Source organism: Lynx canadensis, chromosome B3 (genome assembly GCF_007474595.2).
Source record: "Lynx canadensis isolate LIC74 chromosome B3, mLynCan4.pri.v2, whole genome shotgun sequence".
In the NCBI taxonomy this organism is placed as follows: Eukaryota; Metazoa; Chordata; class Mammalia; order Carnivora; family Felidae; genus Lynx; species Lynx canadensis.
Genome location: NC_044308.2, coordinates 6,262,954 through 6,282,135, shown reverse-complemented (window position 1 = coordinate 6,282,135; position 19,182 = coordinate 6,262,954). Strand labels below are relative to the sequence as shown.

The following is a 19,182-nucleotide window of genomic DNA, read 5'->3' as shown; positions in this document are numbered from 1 at the left end:
CTCGTGCCGGAAGTGTGGTGGCGTCCCGCCGCGCGGGCTTTTTGGAAGTTCGCAGCAGCGGTGGAGCTGAGGTAACAGTGCCGAGGGGGCTCGCTGCACGGGCCGTGGGACCCTGCGCCGGGGGCGGCGAGCGGGTGCGCGAGGGCGGGAGGGCTGCCGTTCCGAGCTGGCGTTCTGGTGTTTTCTCTGGGGTGTTTCCCGCCGCGTCTTTCGGTTTCCGCGGCTCCCTCCTCCCGGCCGTGCTACCCTCTCCGCGCTCGTCTTCGATTCTTCGCTCTCCGTCAGGGTTCACCTCCTGCGCCCGAGAAACGTAACCCCATTCCGCCTCTAGCTCAGTCACGGTCGGCATCGCCAGCTGCCTCGCTCCGGGGTTTCTGTTTGTGGTTACGTGGTGCTCTCGGGGAAGCCCAGGCGCGAAACCCGGCGCGTCTCCTTCCCGGGGCCGTTAAGCTCGGCGCCTCTGGGCGAGGGGTGTGCCGGGCGCACCGGCGCTGCGCAGCCGCCCGCTAGTTACTCATCTCTGGTGGTCGGCCGAATTTAGCAAAACGCACCTGCTGGGATAGGTTGATTTCAGCATATTCCGCTTCTGGCTGCGCGTCTCTCTTGGTCAGTATGCCCTTCGTGCATTTTCTCTGCCCACCCCGGGCTCTAACCGGGGTAAAGGGGTCGGAGCAGGCGATCTGGGGGTCGGGAGCTGGGCAGACCTAGGCTTTATTTCTGCCTCTTCCACTGCTGGCCTTTTAACCTTGGGGCGATTACTTTATCCCTCCGAATTCTAAAAGACGTTCATCTAAATTGGGGCCGATAACACCTACTCGACAGGGTTGGTATGAGGGTCAAATGAGCGGGTCTTGGGACTCGTAGGGAGTTCAGTGATTTATTCAGCAAATAATTTACCGGGAGCCTGTTATAAGGCAGGTACCGGTGTTTAAATACTGGAGGTTCACTGGTAAACAAAACCAGACATGGCCCCCTGGCCTCCTGGAGTTCATAGTCAAGGGGGAGATACAGTCCTTAAGCTAGCATTAGAAATACGACTTTATTTTTTTTTTTAAATTTACATTTCTTTTTTTTTTTTAATATTTTTATTTATTTTTGAGACAGAGCATGAGCAGGGGAGGGGCAGAGAGAGAGGGAGACACAGAATTTGAAGCAGGCTCCAGGCTCTGAGCCATCAGCCCAGAGCCCCACGTGGGGCTCGAACTCACGGACTGTGAGATCATGACCTGAGCTGAAGTCAGACGCTTAACCGACTGAGCCACCCAGGCGCCCCTAGAAATACAACTTTAAAGGTGTGGTGATGGGGACGTAGTAGGATTCTCGCACGGAGAGTCATGACCCCCGAGGCTTTTCTTTCCAGGAAGCAACTTTATTTCTGTTGGCACTGTGCAGTTGGGTTCCAACCCGAAGAACTGAGCCCCGAACTTCCCGTGGTGTAGTTTTTTTTTTTTTTTTTCTTAAATACATTTTCTATTTCTTTGTCTCCCGTACATGGTAACACACAAACACGTCGTCTGATTAAGTAGTTTCAGTACATAAGATCAGGAGGGATGTCACGTAGGTGCATAGCCAGGTTACCTTGAAGTTTTTTGTTTTTTCTTTTCTCATCTTTTTTTCCTCTCCTTAGGGAAGGGACCCTAAGGAGAGAAGAGAAATTGCTGTTGCCTTCAAAGGATGTAGTAGGGGAGTGTTTAACTTAGACGGAGCTTCTGGGGAAGTGTAGATTGAGCTGAGCTCTGAAGGATTTGTAGGAATTAAAAGATTAGAGGGCAGGGGATGAAAGGAGGGGTATGTATGTGAGTTCCAGACAGAAAAACATCTATGAGGGCCTGTGGCAGGAGAACTTGGGATTTGAAGGACTGAAGGCAATTCAGTGTGGCTAGAGTATATAGGGATTAAGGGTAGAGTTAGGTGTGGGCCAGACCCTGCAGGACTTTTTTTTATCCTGACTTCAGGATATGGGACTGATAGGAGAGAAGATGGCTGAAGAGTTTTAAGGTGAGGATGGAGATGGAGTTTCAGCTGCATTAACAAAAAGATTACTTTAATTGCTGTGTGGGGGACAAGTTAGGAAGCTTTTGTCGTAGTTCAGGTGAGAGGTGGTGGTGACTTTGGAGTGATGTGGGAGTAGTGGATCTCAGAAGTAGATTTGAGAGCTGATTAGGGGTTCACATTGACAGGACTTGGTAGTGGATGTGGAGGAGGACGGTGGAATTGTTAAGAATGTTGTCCAGGCTTCTGGTTTCAGTCTGAGTGGATGGTGGTACAACTTATGGGGATGGGAAACATAAGAGGAAATACAGGAGGAGCAGCAGGTGGTCTTTTCACCAGTCTGCATTTCCCCCTACCCATAATACTCTTATAGCTGCTCACTAAATCCTACTTCCTAATGTCCCTGCCTTTCACCTTTTTCTTTTACACTTCCCAGGATCACCACCCGAATATAGGCCTTTGTCTCTATCATTAAAATAGGCCTCAATAACTTCTTAGTCTCTGCTCCTTATCCTTACTCTCTCCGTGCTTTATTTTTTTAATGTTTATTATTTTTTAAATTTAATTTATTGTCAGATTGGCTAACATACAGTGTGTAAAGCGTGCTCTTAGTTTTTGGGGTAGATTCCCATGATTCATCGTTTACATACAACACCCAGTGCTTGTCCCAACAAGTGCCCTCCTCAATGCCCATCACCCATTTTCCTCTCTCCTCCACCTCTCATCCAACCTTAGTTTGTTCTCTGTATTTGAGAGTCTCTTATTTATTATTTTTGAGAGTGCGCATGCGCACACACGGAGGGAGAGAGAGAGACAGACAGACACAGAATCTGAAGCAGGCTCCAGACTCTGAGCTGTCCGCACAGAGCCTGACGCAGGGTTGAATCCTTGAACTAACTGTGAGATCATGACCTGAGCCGAAGTCAGGATGCTTAACTGACTGAGCCACCCAGCGCCCCCTCTCTCTCCCTACTTTAATCTACATGCTTGATACCAGATTGTTTCCTCAAGACCTTTTCCAGTCTTAAACCGGCAGAATCTGAATCAGGCAGATTCTCTTTTGCTCCAGAAGTTTTGATTGCTGTCTATTATTTACAGAATAAAAGCTAAATCCCTTAAACCTGGCATTTAAGATCTTGTACAGTTTATTCCCAGTCTGTCTTTCTAGCCATCCTATTCACTGTTCCTCTACTTCAACTCTGTACCTCAGGCAGTTTACTCATTTTCCCCAAATAAGTTTTTCAAATTCTCCTATAAAAGCCTTTCTTCATGTCATTCTCCTTCCCAGTAGTGTATAGAGTATACCATCTGGTTATCTTGACTACCTAATTTAATCTCTTGAGTTCCAGTTCAAGCTTTCCTCTGCTGGGATGCCTTCTTGACGTTTGAGCACACATTTATTTCGTTAGTCTTGTTAACTTCTTTTTTTTTTTTTTTTTAACTTTTTTGAATGTTTTTATTTTTGACAGAGAGAGAGAGAGAGAGAGGGAGACACAGAATTCGAAGCAGGCTCCAGGCTCCGAGCTGTCAGCATAGAGCCCGATGCGGGGCTCAAACTCACGGACTGTGAGACCATGACCTGAGCCAAAGTTGGACGCTCAACCGACTGAGCCACCCAGGCACCCCAGTCTTGTTAAACTTCTTACTAGTTTTCATACCATTTCATTGGCACTTTGCCTTTATAGTGTTTTTGGTTTATTCATTTGTGAAATATTATTATATGCTTGTAATAATATTCTTGTGTGTATATTTATAATTTATCACATTATTAAGTGCTAGCTTTGTTCTAGGCAGTGTGCTGGGTAGATGCTAAAAAAATTAAAATGGGCAAAAATTCTGAAACCACTTGATTAGAATACAAGTTTCTAATCAGAAATTCCAGGGAATTTTCCAAATTATTTTGGTTTGGATGAAAATCACCTACTCATACTGGTTAGTAGCCCTTAACCTATGGAGTACCTGCTGTGTACCTGCTGTGTTAACTCAGTTAACAGGGAGGGAAGGAAAACAGTCAAGCTTGTTTCCTTGTGGAAGTTTCATCCAGCTCTGACACTTTTCCCTTACAGTTCCCTGATAGAGCAACAATGGACCAGAAAATATTATCTCTAGCAGGAGAAAAAACAGCAGACAAACTGCAGGAATTGCTTCAGGCTGTGAAAGAAGATGATGTAAGTATTAATTAAGCATGTTCTGCTATAAAGCAAATGTCAAGCATGATGACAAATTCAAAGAACATGTTAGAAAAATTACTCTGCCACTCTACCTCCTACTCACCTTAGGAAACAAGGATTTTTTGATAAATGTTGAGAAATGGGGAGAGGAAGAAAATAGACAATCGAAGGGCATTTGTATACAACTGTATAGCATTTAAGTATTTATGCAATTATATATAAATATATACACACACATACAATACATATGTACATACATACAAATTAGGGTACTTTTAAGGTTATTAGAACAATCCTCCTTGAAGGTAATGTCCTGATTATAGTTTTTGATGTGACATTTTGCCTACTGATGCTTCTTTATTAATATTTTCCCCTAAAAAAGATAAATTCAGAAGCAGTACAATATTTTGAAATTCTTTTTTTTTATTTTTATTTTCTAACATTTATTCATTTTTGAGAGTGAGAGAAACAGAGTATGAGCGGGGGAGGGGCAGAGAGAGAGGGAGACACAGAATCCAAAGCAGGCTCCAGGTTCTGAGCTGTCAGCACAGGGCCCAATGCGGGGCTTGAATTCATGGACTGCGAGATCATGACCTGAGCTGAAGTCGGATGTTTAACCGACTGAGCCACCCAGGCGCTCCAAATATTTTGAGATTCTTATGTGAATCTTCTTACTCTCCTGATACACTTCTCCTTTTTGCATAATATGTGTTCTTAGCTTATTCATATTTGTGTATGGAAAGGAATCCCTCCTTAACATTAACCTTAAATATTAAGTATATATGTCTAAACGAGTTAAGACTTTGCATATTATGTTTTTAAAGGAATTTTTGTATGCCTGTGTTGTGGTACATTGTAATTTCTGTTAAAATGTGACACTAATTGGGAATTGAGGTAGGGGTGGGCTCTGTTTTGTTTTTTTTAATTAACAAAAGCAGGACTGCTTTTGTAGCAGTTTTTTGAGACAAGCCATTGCATGAGTTGTAGCTTGAGTTATTCTATAGACATTAAGATTTGGTTAAAACCAACTTTTAATTAGTTTATTGATTTAGAACTTATGTTTTATATGCTTTTGAACTTGAAGAGGCCTTAACATTAACCATAATAAGCAAAAATAAGAACTAGAACAAAATTCACAATATAAATAGATGCTGTGAATTACTTCTCTGATTCTTGCTTATCCCTAGAAAAGATCTCTATCTCTTGGCTTTTGTAAAGATGAAATGAGTTAATGCATGTAAACCATCTAGTAGACACTGAATAATTTTTTTTTAACGTTTATTTTTGAGAGAGAAGGAGAGACACAGCGTGTGAGCGGGCCAGGGGCAGAGAGAGGGAGACACAGAATCCGAAGTAGGCTCCAGGCTCTGAGCTGTCAGCACAGAGCCCGATGCGGGGCTCGAACTCATGAACCATGAGATCATAACCTGAGCTGAAGTCGGACGCTCAACCGACTGAGGCACCCCGCGCTGAATAATTGTTAGCAAAATTCCTTCACTGACACGGACACAGTCTTCTGAACATTTCTCTTTTGTTAACATTTGCCTTAAAAGTTTATTACCTCAAACTGGACAAAATTTCTCTTATTTTCCCATTAATGCAGAATCACCTTTTTGGCCATAATATCGTACTGTTGTCTCATTGCTTTTACAAGCAACTAAAATCCCAACTCATTTTTGCGGATGTTGGTATTAGGCTAATTTTCTTCATCTCTGAATTTTTGTAGTTAGTTTTTAGAACCCACATATAAAATTATATACTTATATCTTAATTATCTTTTAAAATTAATTGCATTTTGCTCTATCAAGATCTTTTTGTATCTTGATTCTGTTGACCAGTGTAGTAGTCATCTTTTTATATCCTCTACAAATTTATTAAGTATTCCAGCAATATATACATTCAGTTTATTTAATGTCCATAGAAGATATGCTTAGAGTAAAAAATTACAAAACACATAAAGAAGTCCATGATAAGAGGGGCACCTGGGTGGCTCAGTTGGTTAAGTGTCTGACTCTCAGTTTTGGCTCAGGTCATGATCTCATGATTTTGTGAGTTTGAGTCCTTCATCAGGCTCTGTGCTGACAGTGTGGTGCCTGCTTGGGATTTTCTCTCTATTCCTCTCTCTCTGCCCCTCCACCGCTCGTGCTGTCTTTGTCTCTCTCAAAAAAAAAAAAAAAAAAAAAAGTCAATGACAAGAAAGACTGACATATCCAGCAATGGGAATATTCACATTGAAGGATTTAGAGAATATAGGGGAATCTAAAAGGTACTCCAGAGTACACAAATATTCGGGGTGCCTAGGTGGCATTCAACTCTTGATTTTAGCTCAGGTCATGATCCCCCAGGGTCATGGGATTGAGCCCCATGTCATGGGCTCACACTCAGTGCAGAACCTGTTTAAGATTTCTCTCTCTCCCTGCCCCCCCCTCCACTCACACATTCTCTCTAAAATAAAAAATATATATATTTCATGTAAATATTTAATATGGTTTTTAATATACTCAAATATGTAAATGAAGAAATAGAATCCATAAAATAAGAAGGGATAGATTTGGAAAACAGAAAACTTCTAGAAATGGAAACCTTGACAGTTAGCAGTGGACTAAACACTGCTAAAGAGGAAATTAGTGAAGTGGATTACAGACCTGGGGATACCTCAACAAAGCAAAGATTGTAAAGAGATGGGAAATATGAATACTATTTAAAATATGTGGAGAATACTTTAATAAAAGAATATATCTTTGGGGCTGGCTGACTTAGTTGGTGGAGCCTGTGACTTGATCTCAGGGTTGTGAGTTTAAGCTCCACATATGGTGTAGAGATTGCTTAAAAAAAAAAAGAAAAAAAAATTTTTTTTTCTTTTTTTTTTTAAGCGAGAGGGTGCAGGCAAAGAGAGAACGAATCCCACAAGGGGCAGAGAGAAAGAAGTGGGGCTTACCTGTGGCTTATGTTTTACTTGAAGCAGGGCTTGAGCTCACCTGATGTGGAACTCAAACTCATGAACTGTGAGATAATCACCTCAGCCAAAGTCAGATGCTTAATGACTGAGCCACCAGGCACCCAAAAAATAAAATATTATTACAATTTTTTTTTAAGTTTATTATTTTGAGAGCATGTGAGCAGGGGAGGGACAGAGACAGAAGGGAGGGAGAGAATCCCAAGCAGGCTCTGCACAGCCTGACACAGGTTCTGAACTGCGAGATCGTGACCTGAGCTGAAATCAAATCAAGAGTCAGACGTTTAACTGACTGAGGCACGTAGGCCTCCCTACCCCCTGTCCAAAACCAAAATCTTAAAAAAAAAAAAAAAAAGTATATATATATATATATATATATATATATATATATATATATATCTTTTTAAACATGTAGATTTGTGTCATGTTCTAAAGCACAAAGAAAACATTGATAGGTCTCATTAGGTAGAAATATATAAACCACCCTCTTTGGTCACAATTCAGTAAAACTAGAAATCAGAAATGAAATAAATACAAACGGATTTTCTACTGGGAAATAAAATACCTTTTAAACAATTTTTGGGTAAAAAGGGATATGACAACAGAAATTACAGGATTTCTAAAAAAATAATGAAAATACTACATATCAGAATCCATGGAATACTTTTAAAAATCACCTAAGTCAATTAAAAGGAAATAAATAATCAAAAAGCAGTAAACAAGAGCACAAAGAAAGTACTAAAATAAAAATGGAAACTAATCAAGTAGATCAAATTATTTATACAGTTCAAAATTATTATTATTCAGCAAAATCCTGATTCCTTGAAAAATTAGACAAAACCATTGACTAATCAAGAAAGCAATGTGGTAAACCCAAATGTACAAAATAAGAAATGAGAAGGGGGAAATAACTATTAATAAAGAGAGAATGTCAAAAAATAGTAAGAGACTACTTCATACATATCTATGCAAATAAATTTGAAAATCTAGAGGAAATGGATAATTAAGAATATACAGTTTAATAAAATTGAGCCAATTTGAGATGGAAAGCTTAACTGGAAGCAATTTCCATAGAAGGAAGAGTTAATCAAGCAGTTAAGTCACACAAAAATACCAGGCCCAGATAATTTCACAGGGGACTTCTACCAAACATAGAAATCAGAAGTTAGAGATAGTCTCAGTGCTACATAATTTGTTTGATAGCATATATAATACATAAGGATATGTACATACATAAGGAAAACTTGTAGATGCTTTTATAAAGTGTAACACTGAACCCTAAATTTGATAAAGATAGCATATTTTCGGGGCGCCTGGGTGGCGCAGTCGGTTAAGCGTCCGACTTCAGCCAGGTCACGATCACGCGGTCCGTGAGTTTGAGCCCCGCGTCAGGCTCTGGGCTGATGGCTCGGAGCCTGGAGCCTGTTTCCGATTCTGTGTCTCCCTCTCTCTCTGCCCCTCCCCCGTTCATGCTCTGTCTCTCTCTGTCCCAAAAATAAATAAAAACGTTGAAGAAAAAAAAAAAAATTAAAAAAAAAAGAAAAAAAGAAAAAAAAAGCATATTTTCACTTAGGAATATTGATGCAAAAACCTTAAATACTAGAGGACAGAGTCTAATACCAGATTAAAAAAAAATACACCATGACCAAATGGAGTTTATACCAAGAATACAAGGTTGGTTCAGTAATAGAAAGTATATTACCACAAAGACCATGTGATTATCTTCAGAAATTAGAGACAGCCTTTGACAAAATCCAGCACTCATTCCTAGTAAAAACTCTTGAGAAAATAGGAGTGGGTGGCTTTTTCCTTAATAAGATAAAATACTTGTATAGATCTGAAAGTCAGCATCCTGTTTTTCTTTTTTTTCTTTTTAAGTTTTTATTTAAATTTCAGTTAGTTAACATACAGTGCAATATTGGTTTCTGGAGAATTCAAGTTAGCATCTTAATGGGAAACCCTGGAGGCATTTATGCTAAGATCAGGCACCAGGCTGTATGCCTACTCTCTCCATCACTATTTAACATTGTTCTGGTCTGTTAGCCAATGCAATTAGTCTAGAGAAAACAATGAAAGGCATAAAAATAGAAAAAAGATGTAAAACCATGTGTCTTTGCAGATACCATAATAGTACACCTGGAAAATCCTGAAGAATCCATGGTCAAACCATCTACAACAAGAGGGCAGCTAGGTAGCAGAATATAAAATTGTGTAAAAATCAATAGCATTTTTTTTAAGTTTATTTATTTTGAGAGAGAAAGTGCAAGTAGAGGAGGGGCAGAGAGAATCCCAAGCAGGCTCTGCACTGTCATGTGGAGCTCAGTACAGGGCTCAAATCCATGAACCCTGAGATCATGACCTGAACCAAAGTCGGACACTTAACTGATATAATCATCCAGGCATCTCTCAATAGCGTTTCATACACATAAAAACAAAGCTCATATAGAAAAATAAGAATAGCTAGGAAAACACTGAAATGGAAGATATCTGAGGAAGGACTAGCCCTACTGGACAGTGAACATACCAAAAACCCTCTGTAATGAAAAATGTGATATTGGTGCATGAGAGGAAAACAGATAATGGAATGACAAAGTCTCAAAATAGACCCAACACATAAAATCTAGTCTATTATAAGGTGGTATCCCAAATAATTGGGGCAAAGATCCTATGTAATAAATAGTGTTGGGACAACTAGTTAGCCATTTAGAAAAAATAGATAAAATTAGATGTATTCTGCATACACTGTTCAAGAATAAGCTCCACAATCAGAGGTCTAAATGTAAAAACCAAACCTAAATATTAGAAGAAAACGTGGATGAATTCCTCTTTTGAACTGTAGTGCAGAGAAAGCTTTTCTAGGATTCAAAATCTGGATACCTTAAAAGGTTGATAAATTTACCTACATATCTATAAAATTTACATGACCAAAAATACCATACACAATCAAAACACAAATGACAAATTGGGAGAAGATATTTGCAGTTTTCACAGACAAAGGGTTAATATTCCTAATTCATAAATAACTTACAATAATTGAAGGAGGAGAAAAGTCAAAAAATCCTATTAAAAAGAGCAAAAGGAGTATAGAGGATAATCACAGTGACATAAAAATGACCATAACATAAGAAAGGATGCTCGACCTCACTCATAAGAGAAAATTCAAGTAAAACCATTACTACCTGTCAGTAGGAAAAATTGAACAGCTTGTCTGTACACTCTTGCCGAGACCAGGGAAGCAGTCACTCATACGCTGCTGGTAGGAATGCAAACGCAGTGAGACCGTGATTAGAATCTGGTTAGAAGGATAGATAACAAATAAACCCTGAACTTTTTTTTTAAGATTTTATTTTTTAGTAATCTCTTTACCCAATGTGGGGGCTTGAACTCACAATCCCGAGATCAAGGTTCACATGCTATAGCAACGGAGCCAGCCAGCCATGTGCACCCCCCCACCCCCCGCCTAAAGATTTTATTTATTTATTTTTTAATTTTTTTTTTTTTCCAACGTTTATTTATTTTTGGGACAGAGAGAGACAGAGCATGAACGGGGGAGGGGCAGAGAGAGAGGGAGACACAGAATCGGAAACAGGCTCCAAGCTCTGAGCCATCAGCCCAGAGCCTGACGCGGGGCTCGAACTCCCGGACCGCGAGATCGTGACCTGGCTGAAGTCGGACGCCCAACCGACTGCGCCACCCAGGCGCCCCTAAAGATTTTATTTTTAAGTAATCTCTGTATCTAACACGGGTCTCACATTCACAACTCTGAGATCAAAAGTTGCACGTTCCATTGACTGAGCCAGCAGGGCTCCCCAATCCTGAAATTTTAAAATAGGATTACTTATTGTAGTGGCACAGGCAAAGCAATTCTGAAATGATTTTAGATAGATTACAGAGTTCAGCAAATGAGTAAATGTGTTGATGTTGGCATTTTTAGTGTTAGAAAGGATGTACAAATCTAGGATATGGGAAGTCAAGAAAGAACGCTGTGGGGATAGATTAGAAATGGAAGTATTGATACGAATTTATGGTTCTCATGTATATGTGTGTATATGCATATCTGCATGCACATATATATTTGTATGTATTTGCATATACACGTGTATTTTTTTTTTCTTTAGCTCTGTTCACTGGAAGAACTAAGAAGCAGTTAAGATGCCACGGTAGTAACAAGTACACCCATGACCTAGATCTTTGGTCTCTTAATAATCAATGATCATTCCCCACTGAAAGGAACCAGGGCTTTTCAGAGAAAGGGAGAATTTCAAGGGTGGGCATGATGGATACAAGATGAGCCGGGAACATCTTATAAACCAGAAAGTAAAGAAGTGCCCAGAAAAAATGATGAGGGCATGTCACAAAGACATAGGAACCAGCTTAAAGGGGCTTCCATCACCCAAATCTGGGACCATTAGAACATCAAAATAATTAAGTTCAATTACGAATTATAAACTATTGAAAAATAAATTTGTGAGTCCATACTGATAATAAAAAAATAAATGGAGAGAAGGAAGGTCTTGCCTCTGTGCTAGAGTTAGAAAATCACCATTTTGCAGCTATCATGGTGAAGATTGGATCAGGCAAGAAACATCAGTGGGTGCTAAATCCAGGGAGATTTTTTTTTTTTTTTTTTTTTTTTTAGTTTTTATTTTAAATTTTTTTTTTTTTTTCAACGTTTATTTATTTTTGGGACAGAGAGAGACAGAGCATGAACGCGAGGGGCAGAGAGAGAGGGAGACACAGAATCGGAAACAGGCTCCAGGCTCTGAGCCATCAGCCCAGAGCCCGACGCGGGGCTCGAACTCACAGACCGCGAGATCGTGACCTGGCTGAAGTCGGACGCTTAACCAACTGCGCCACCCAGGCGCCCCTAGTTTTTATTTTAAGCTACTTTTAGACTTACAGAAAAGTTGTAAAAATAATACAGAGAATTTCTGGGTATCTTCCTCAGCATCTTACATAACCTTAGTCACAATTTTAAGAATTAAGAAATTAACATTGGTGCAATACCATTAGCAAACCTGTTTCTCCCCGGTGTTGTTTCTCGCCCCCCAGAATCCTGCTCATCATACAACATGCACTTGTTATTTTTCCCTGACTTTCTGCAGTTTGCAACAGTTCCTCGGTCTGTCCTTGTTTCTCATGATCTTGATAACCCTGAAGAGTATTGATCGGTTATTTTGCTGAATGTTCCTCAATTGGTGCCTGTCTGATGTGTCCCATGGTTAGCCTGAGGTCATTCATCCCTGATAAAAGGAGCCCAGAAATGGTGCTGTACCTTTTTCAGTGTATTGTATCCCTGGGCTCCTGATGTCTGTGTCATTCTGGTGATACTGACTTTGATAACCTGGTAATGGTGGTTGTTGCTGGGCTTTTCCATTATACTAGGGGAAAATTAGATGAGCAGGATAGGTGCATGGTCAAAGTGTCTGTCTACAAACTGCTCACTGGTTGCAACAGGAGGGAGGAAAGTAATTACAAAGTGGGAAAATTAAGCAACGCCCTTGACTGAATGACCAGAATTAATATTACCAGTGAGGGATAGATGGGCATCCCATGCCTCCAGGTGTGATACTATGGGAAGGATGCTGTATCACCTGTGTTGAGACTGGGAATGCATAGACTCTGTAATCGTGAGAAAATATCAGGCATTGCAAAGTGAGGAGTGTTCTATGAAAAAAAAAGTTTGTTTTTGGACTGTGCCATTAATTTGGTGGTTCCAGCCTCCCAATTAAAAGAACAACTTTCATGTTTTCTGAAAAAACAAGGACATGTAATCTTAGTTGACTTTTGTGTTTTAAAATGCAATAAAAAGCATAAAGTCAAAAAGGAAGATGAAAGATCTAAATGGAGGAAGGAGGAGAGCTGAGGACAGAGGGAGTAGAGAACTGTATTTGAGTACCTGTTGTACATTGGGCTCTGTGCAAAGTCCTCTACCTGTCATCTAATTTATTCCTCCTAACAGTCCTTGGAGGTGGGGAGATGGACCCACATAACAGTGAAATAATTTGGCTGAGGTTATGAAGTTAGTAAGTGTCATGACCAGGATTCATCTTCTGATTCTGGATCCAGTTTTTTTTTCTCCCATGCCACACTGCCTTCTAATGAAACATTGGTTTCAAGATGAGTTGGGGTTTCTTAGCCTTACCGCTTTTCGCGTTTCGGACTGTGTAACTCTTTGCTGACTGGTGCTGTCCTTTGTCTTGTAGGGTGTTTATCAGCATCTGCGGTCTTAATCCATTAGATGATTATAGCACCCTTCCAGTTATGACAACTAAAAATGTCTCCAGGCATTGCCCGGTGTACTCTGGGTTTGGAGGGAGGGAGAAAATCAGACAAAAGGGTTGACAAATTCCCCTTTGAGAGTTATGTTAAGGGATGAGCATTCTGTTGAGAGGTTTCAGGCAGAGCAGTCAGGTACTTCCTTATGTATTTAAGAAGGGAGAAATGGACTTGAGTCCAAAAGATCAGGCACGTGTAGTTGTGGAAGAGAACAAATTCACTGTTATATTAGTTTGCTTCTGTGACACTCCTTTCTATGGATATTGTTAGCCTCACTTTCTCAGTCTTTGTGGGCTGCTGCTTCTCTTCTTAATCCTTGAATGTTGGTGTTTTTCCTCTCTTTACATCTCTCCCTGAATGATCTCTTACATTTCCATTGAGTTCTTTCTTCACTGAGCTCTGTTTTGGCATGTCCAGTTGTCTACTTGGCATTTCCACTTGGATATCTTAAGAGTAGTAGTTCTGAATCCCACATCAGATTTGCTAAATCAGAAACTGTAGCCCAGCGATTTGTTTTAACAAACCCTCTGGGTGATTCAAATGCTCACTAAATCCCAGATTTTCAGCATGTCAACGGCTAGTGCCACATTTACGCATTTAGTTGCTTTGGCCAGAAGCTTTGCTTTCTTTTTCTTCATCATCACACCCTTTTCACTTCTAAACTGAGGAAGTCTGTCTTAGTCCATTCAGGCTGCTATAACAAAATACAGCAGGCTTATAAATGAGGAATGTTTGTTTCTCCTAGTTCTGGAGGCTGGAAGTCTGAGATGAGAATTCCAGTAGAAGGCCGTCTTCTGGGTTGCAGACTTCACGTTGTATCCTCACATGGTGGAAGGGCTAGGGAACTCTGTGGGATCTCTTATAAGTGGACTAATCCCATTCACGAGAGTTCTACCTTCATCACCTAATTACCTCCCAAAGGTCCCATTCCAAATACTGTCACATCAGGCATGTGGATTTTATGGGGACATAAACATTCAGACCACAGCATATCCTTTTGATTTGACCTCTCAAATGTATCTTCTGTCTGCTTTTCTTCATCTCCTTTACTAGTTTGCCAGGCCTGCCATTTACAAAGTACTACAAATTGAGTAGCCTAAACAACTAAAATTTATTTTTACAGTTTTGGAGACTCTAAGTCCAAGATCAAGGTGCTAGTGATGTTGGTTTCTTTGAGGCTGTGAGAATCTCACCTAGCTTCTGTCAATTTGCTGATAATCTTTGTCGTTTTTTAGCTTGTATCACCCTGATCTCTGCTTCCATTTTCATGTGGCACACTCACTTTTTATGTGTCTCTGTGTCCAAGATTCCCCTTCTTAGGAGGATGTTTGTTTTATTAACGCCAGTCTTAATGCCTGCAACTCATTACATTTACAACAACCCTAGTTTCAAATAAGGTCACATTCTGAGGTCCTACGGTTTGGAACTCCAACATGAATTTGTGGAGGGACACTGTTCAACCGGTAACATCTTCCCTGCTGTTTGGTCTAGGCCACTGTCATCTCTCACTTGAACTCTAGAACAGTCTTCTAACCTATCATTTCACTCATAAACCCCCCACCATTCTCTACATAAGGGGCAAGACTGATTAAAAAAAAAAAAAAAGTACCGTATCACTCTCTTTTCTCTTTAGTAACTTCTGTTGTACTTAGACAATTGTAGAATGAATATATGAACAAATTTCAGTCTTGACAGCTGTGCATCATGTTAAGATCTACTCTGCTCTATCTTAATAAATGTTATTTGTGATACCCAAAGTCTCTGAAGGATATGAACTTGACGACAGATAAATGTGCTTCATATTGGGAATTTAGGTCACTGGGTAGAGAAATTGTTGCCAGAGGTTTGTAGCTTTTTCTCTCTTTGATTACAGTTGGCTAATCTCCTTCAGAATCAGGCAGTGAAAGGAAAAGCTGCTGGAGCGCTCCTGCGAGCTATCTTCAAAGGTAATAAAAACTAATGCTCTTCTACCTCCGAGTACATTGGTAGATTTGTTTACTTGTGGCCCATATTGATGCTTTTCTTACTGTTTAAAGCACCACTGAGACTTTGGGAATTTTACAAAATCAACTAAAGCTGCAGTCTCTCAGGGCGCCTGGGTGGCTCAGTTGGTTAAGCGTCCGACTTTTGATCTTGGCTCAAGTCATGATCCCACAGTCAGTGGGATCAAGCCCCACGCTGGGCTCTGTGCTGACAGCAAGGAGCCTGCCTGGGATTCTCTCTCTGCCCCTGCCCCACTTGTGAAAATGGACATCCTTATATTGTTCCTGATCTCAGGGTGAAATCTTTCAATTTTTTTTTATCACTGAGTGTGAAGTTAGTTGTGGGTTTTCCATAGATACTCTTTATTAGGTTAAGGAAGTACCCATCTTTTCCTAGTTTGTTGAGTGTTCTTCTCATGAAAGGGTATTGGGTTTTTCAGATGCTTTTTTGTCTACTGAGATGATATATGTGATTTTTATTCTGTGCTGTTCTATTTATATGGTATATTACATCGATTATTATACATTGAGCCAATCTTGTATTCTTGGTAAATCCTGCTTGGTTATAGCGTATGATCCTTTTTATATGTTGCTGGATTCAGTTTGCTGAATGTTGAGCATGTTTGTGTTTGTAGTCACAGAGATATTGATCTGTTTTTTTTTAATGTTTGTTTATTTTTAATGTTTATTTTAATGTTTGTTTATTTGTTTATTTATTTATTTATTTTGAGAGGCAGCACACGAGCTGGGGAAGGGGTAGAGAGAGAGGCACAGAATCTGAAGCAGGCTCCAGGCTTCGAGCCCTCAGCACAGAGCTGGATGCGGGGGCCTGAAACCACCAGCCGTGACATCATGACCTGAGCAGAAGTCTGAAGCCAACCAACAGAGCCATCCAGGCACCCCGATCTGTTTTTTTTTTTTTTTTAAACTTTTCTTAATGTTTATTTACTTTTGACAGAGAGAGAGAGAGAGAGCGCGCGCGCGCATGAGAGGGGAAGGGGCAGAATCCGAAGCAGGCTCCAGGCTCTGAGCTGTCAGCACAGAGCCCAATGTGGGGCTCGAACTCACAAACCGTGAGATCATGCCCTGAGCCGAAGTCGGTTGCTCAACCGAGTGAGCCACCCAGGTGCCCCTGATCTGTTTTTTTAATGATGTCTTTGGTTTTGGGATCCTGGCTTTATAGAAAGAGTTGGGAAATGTTCCCTCGTCTTCTGCATTTTGGAAGAATTTCCAAAATATTGGAGTTAATTCTTTAAACATTTGGTGAATTCACCAGTGAAGCCATCCAGTTCTGGGCTTTTCTTTGTGGGAAGTGTTTTGGCTGCTAATTCAATCTCATTATAGGTCTGTTGAGATTTTCTATATTTCATTGAATTAATTTTGCTGGTTTGTGTCTGTCTAGCAATTTATCCATTTCATCTAAGTTCTCTAATTTTATAGTATTTCTTTATAATCCTTTTTGTTTCTGTAAGATCGGTAGTAGCACTCCTCTTTCATTGCTGATTTAATAACTTGAACCTTCTCCTTTTTTCCTTGGTCACTCAAGATTTTTCCATTTTTTTTATCTTTTCAAAGAAAAAGATAATGGTTTCCTTGATTTTTCTGTATTCCTCTATTCCTCTATACCTTATTTCATTTAGGTCTGATTTTACTCTTCTATTCTTTTCACTTGCTTTAGGTTTAGTTTGCTCTTTTTATAGTTTCTAATGGTGGAAGATTAGGTTATTGATTTATCTTTTTTGTTGTTGTTCTTTTTTTAATAAAGGCATTTACAACTATAGATTTTCCTCTAAGCACTGGTTTAGCTGCTTTCCATAACTTTTGCAATGCTGTGTTTTTGTTTTCTTTCATCTCAAGGTACTTTCTAACTTCTTGTGTTTCTTCATTTGACACATTGGTATTTATGACTGTGTTAATTTTCATGTATGTGTGAATTGCTTAGATTTCCTTCTGTTAATTGATTTCTAGTTTCATTCCACTGTCATCACAGATCATAAATGGTATGATTACAGTCCTTTTAAATTACTCAGAATTTTTTTTATGGCCTATATGTTGTTTATCCTGGAGAATGTTCTGTGTGCACTTGAGAAAATTGTGTCTTTTGTTGTTGGACGTAGCGTTCTATAGATGTCAGATTTAGTGTGTTTATGTCTATTTCCTTGATTATCTTCTAATTGTTCTATCCATTATTGAAAGTAGGGTATTGAAGTTTTCATTTGTTGAATTGTCCATTTCTCCCTTCAGTTGTTTTGGTTTTTCCATTGTATATTTTGGAGTTCTTTTGTTAGATGCTTATATATTTATAATTGTACGTATCTTGATGAGGGATTGACCCTTTCATCATTATAAAATGTCCTTTGTCTCCAGTAATAGTCTTTCCCTTAAAATGTGTTTTTTTTAAGTTTGTTTATTTTGAGAGAGAGTGCAAGTGGGGGAGGGGCAGAGAGAGAAAAGGAGAGAGAGAATCAGTCCATCAGTGAATCTGTCAGCAGAGCTGGACCGGGGCTCAATCTCACAAATCGTGAGATCATGACCTGACCCAAAATCAAGAGTTGGACAACTCATTAACCAACCGAGCCACCCAGGTGCCCCTTAAAGTCTTTTTTTCTTTAAGTTTTTTTTTTTTATTTTGAGAGACAGAGTGAGTGTGCTTATGTGTGGGAGAGGCAGAGAGAGGGAAAGAGAGTGAGTCCCAAGCAGGCTGTGTGCCATCAGCATAGTGCTAGATGTAGGGCTTAATCCCCGAGGTTCTTGAGATCACGACCTGAGCCAAAATCAAGAGTTGGACGCTTAACTGACTGAGCCACCTAGGCGCCCCAAGTGTTTTTTTACTAATATTTGTATGGCCAATCTAAGTTTCTGGTTACTGTTTGCATGGTGTGTATATTTTTTGAGATATTTTTGAGGTATTTATTTTGAGAGTGAGAGAGTGTGAGTGGGGGAGGGGCAGAGAGAGAGAGGGAAAGAGAATCAGTCCGTCAGAGAATCTGTCAGTGCAGAGCTGGACACAGGGCTTGATCTCACAAACTGTGACATCATGACTGGAGCCGAAATCAAGATCAGATGATTCTTCAACCAAGTGAGCCAGCCAGGTGCCCCTTAAAAGTCTTTTTTTCCTAATATTTGTATAGCCAATCCAAGTTTTTGGTTGCTATTTGCATGGTATATCTTTTTGCATCCATTCTTTAACTTTCAAATCATGTGTCTTTTGAGTCTAAATTGTGTTTCTGGTTGACAGTATATAAATGAATTTTTAAAAATTTATTCTGCCAGGGGCTCCTGAGTGGCTCAGTCGGTTGAGCTTTTGACTTCAGCTCAGGTCATGATCTCATAGTTTACATGTTCGAGTCCTGCGTTGGACTGTGTGCTAACAACTCAGAGCCTGGAGTCTGCTTTGGATTCTGTGTCTCCCTCTCTGTCAGACCCTCCCCCAGTCATTCTCTCTCTCTTCTTTCTCATCTCGTCTCATCTCTGTCTCAAAATAAATAAATAAAAATTAAAAAAAAATTTATTCTGCCAATCCTTGTCTTTTGATTAGAATGTCTGATCCCTTTTCTGTAGTTACTGATAAGGTAGGGTTTACATCTGCTATTTTGCCATTTGTTTTCTTTGTTTTAGGTCTTTTTTTAACTTTATGTGTCTTGTGTTAAATAGATAATTTCTAGTGTACCATTTTAATTCCTTTGTCATCTTTTTTATTATGTTTTTGAGTTACATTCTTAGTGGTTGCCCTGAAGATTATAACTAATGTCTTAATTTATAACAGTCTAGTTCAGATTAATACCAGCTTAGTTTTAATAGT

General features: G+C 39.8%; 1 protein-coding gene across 1 annotated transcript in view; it reads left to right on the top strand.

The window, feature by feature from the left end:
• The window catches only part of FANCI (FA complementation group I), an 87,084-nt gene continuing 67,902 nt past the window's right edge, over positions 1-19,182 (top strand). Inside the window, exons 1-3 of the mRNA XM_030317402.2 lie at positions 1-71; positions 4,059-4,160; positions 15,272-15,344. Coding sequence (XP_030173262.1) covers positions 4,077-4,160; positions 15,272-15,344 — 157 coding nt within the window. The 5' untranslated portion in view covers positions 1-71; positions 4,059-4,076. The remainder of the gene's footprint in view (positions 72-4,058; positions 4,161-15,271; positions 15,345-19,182) is intronic.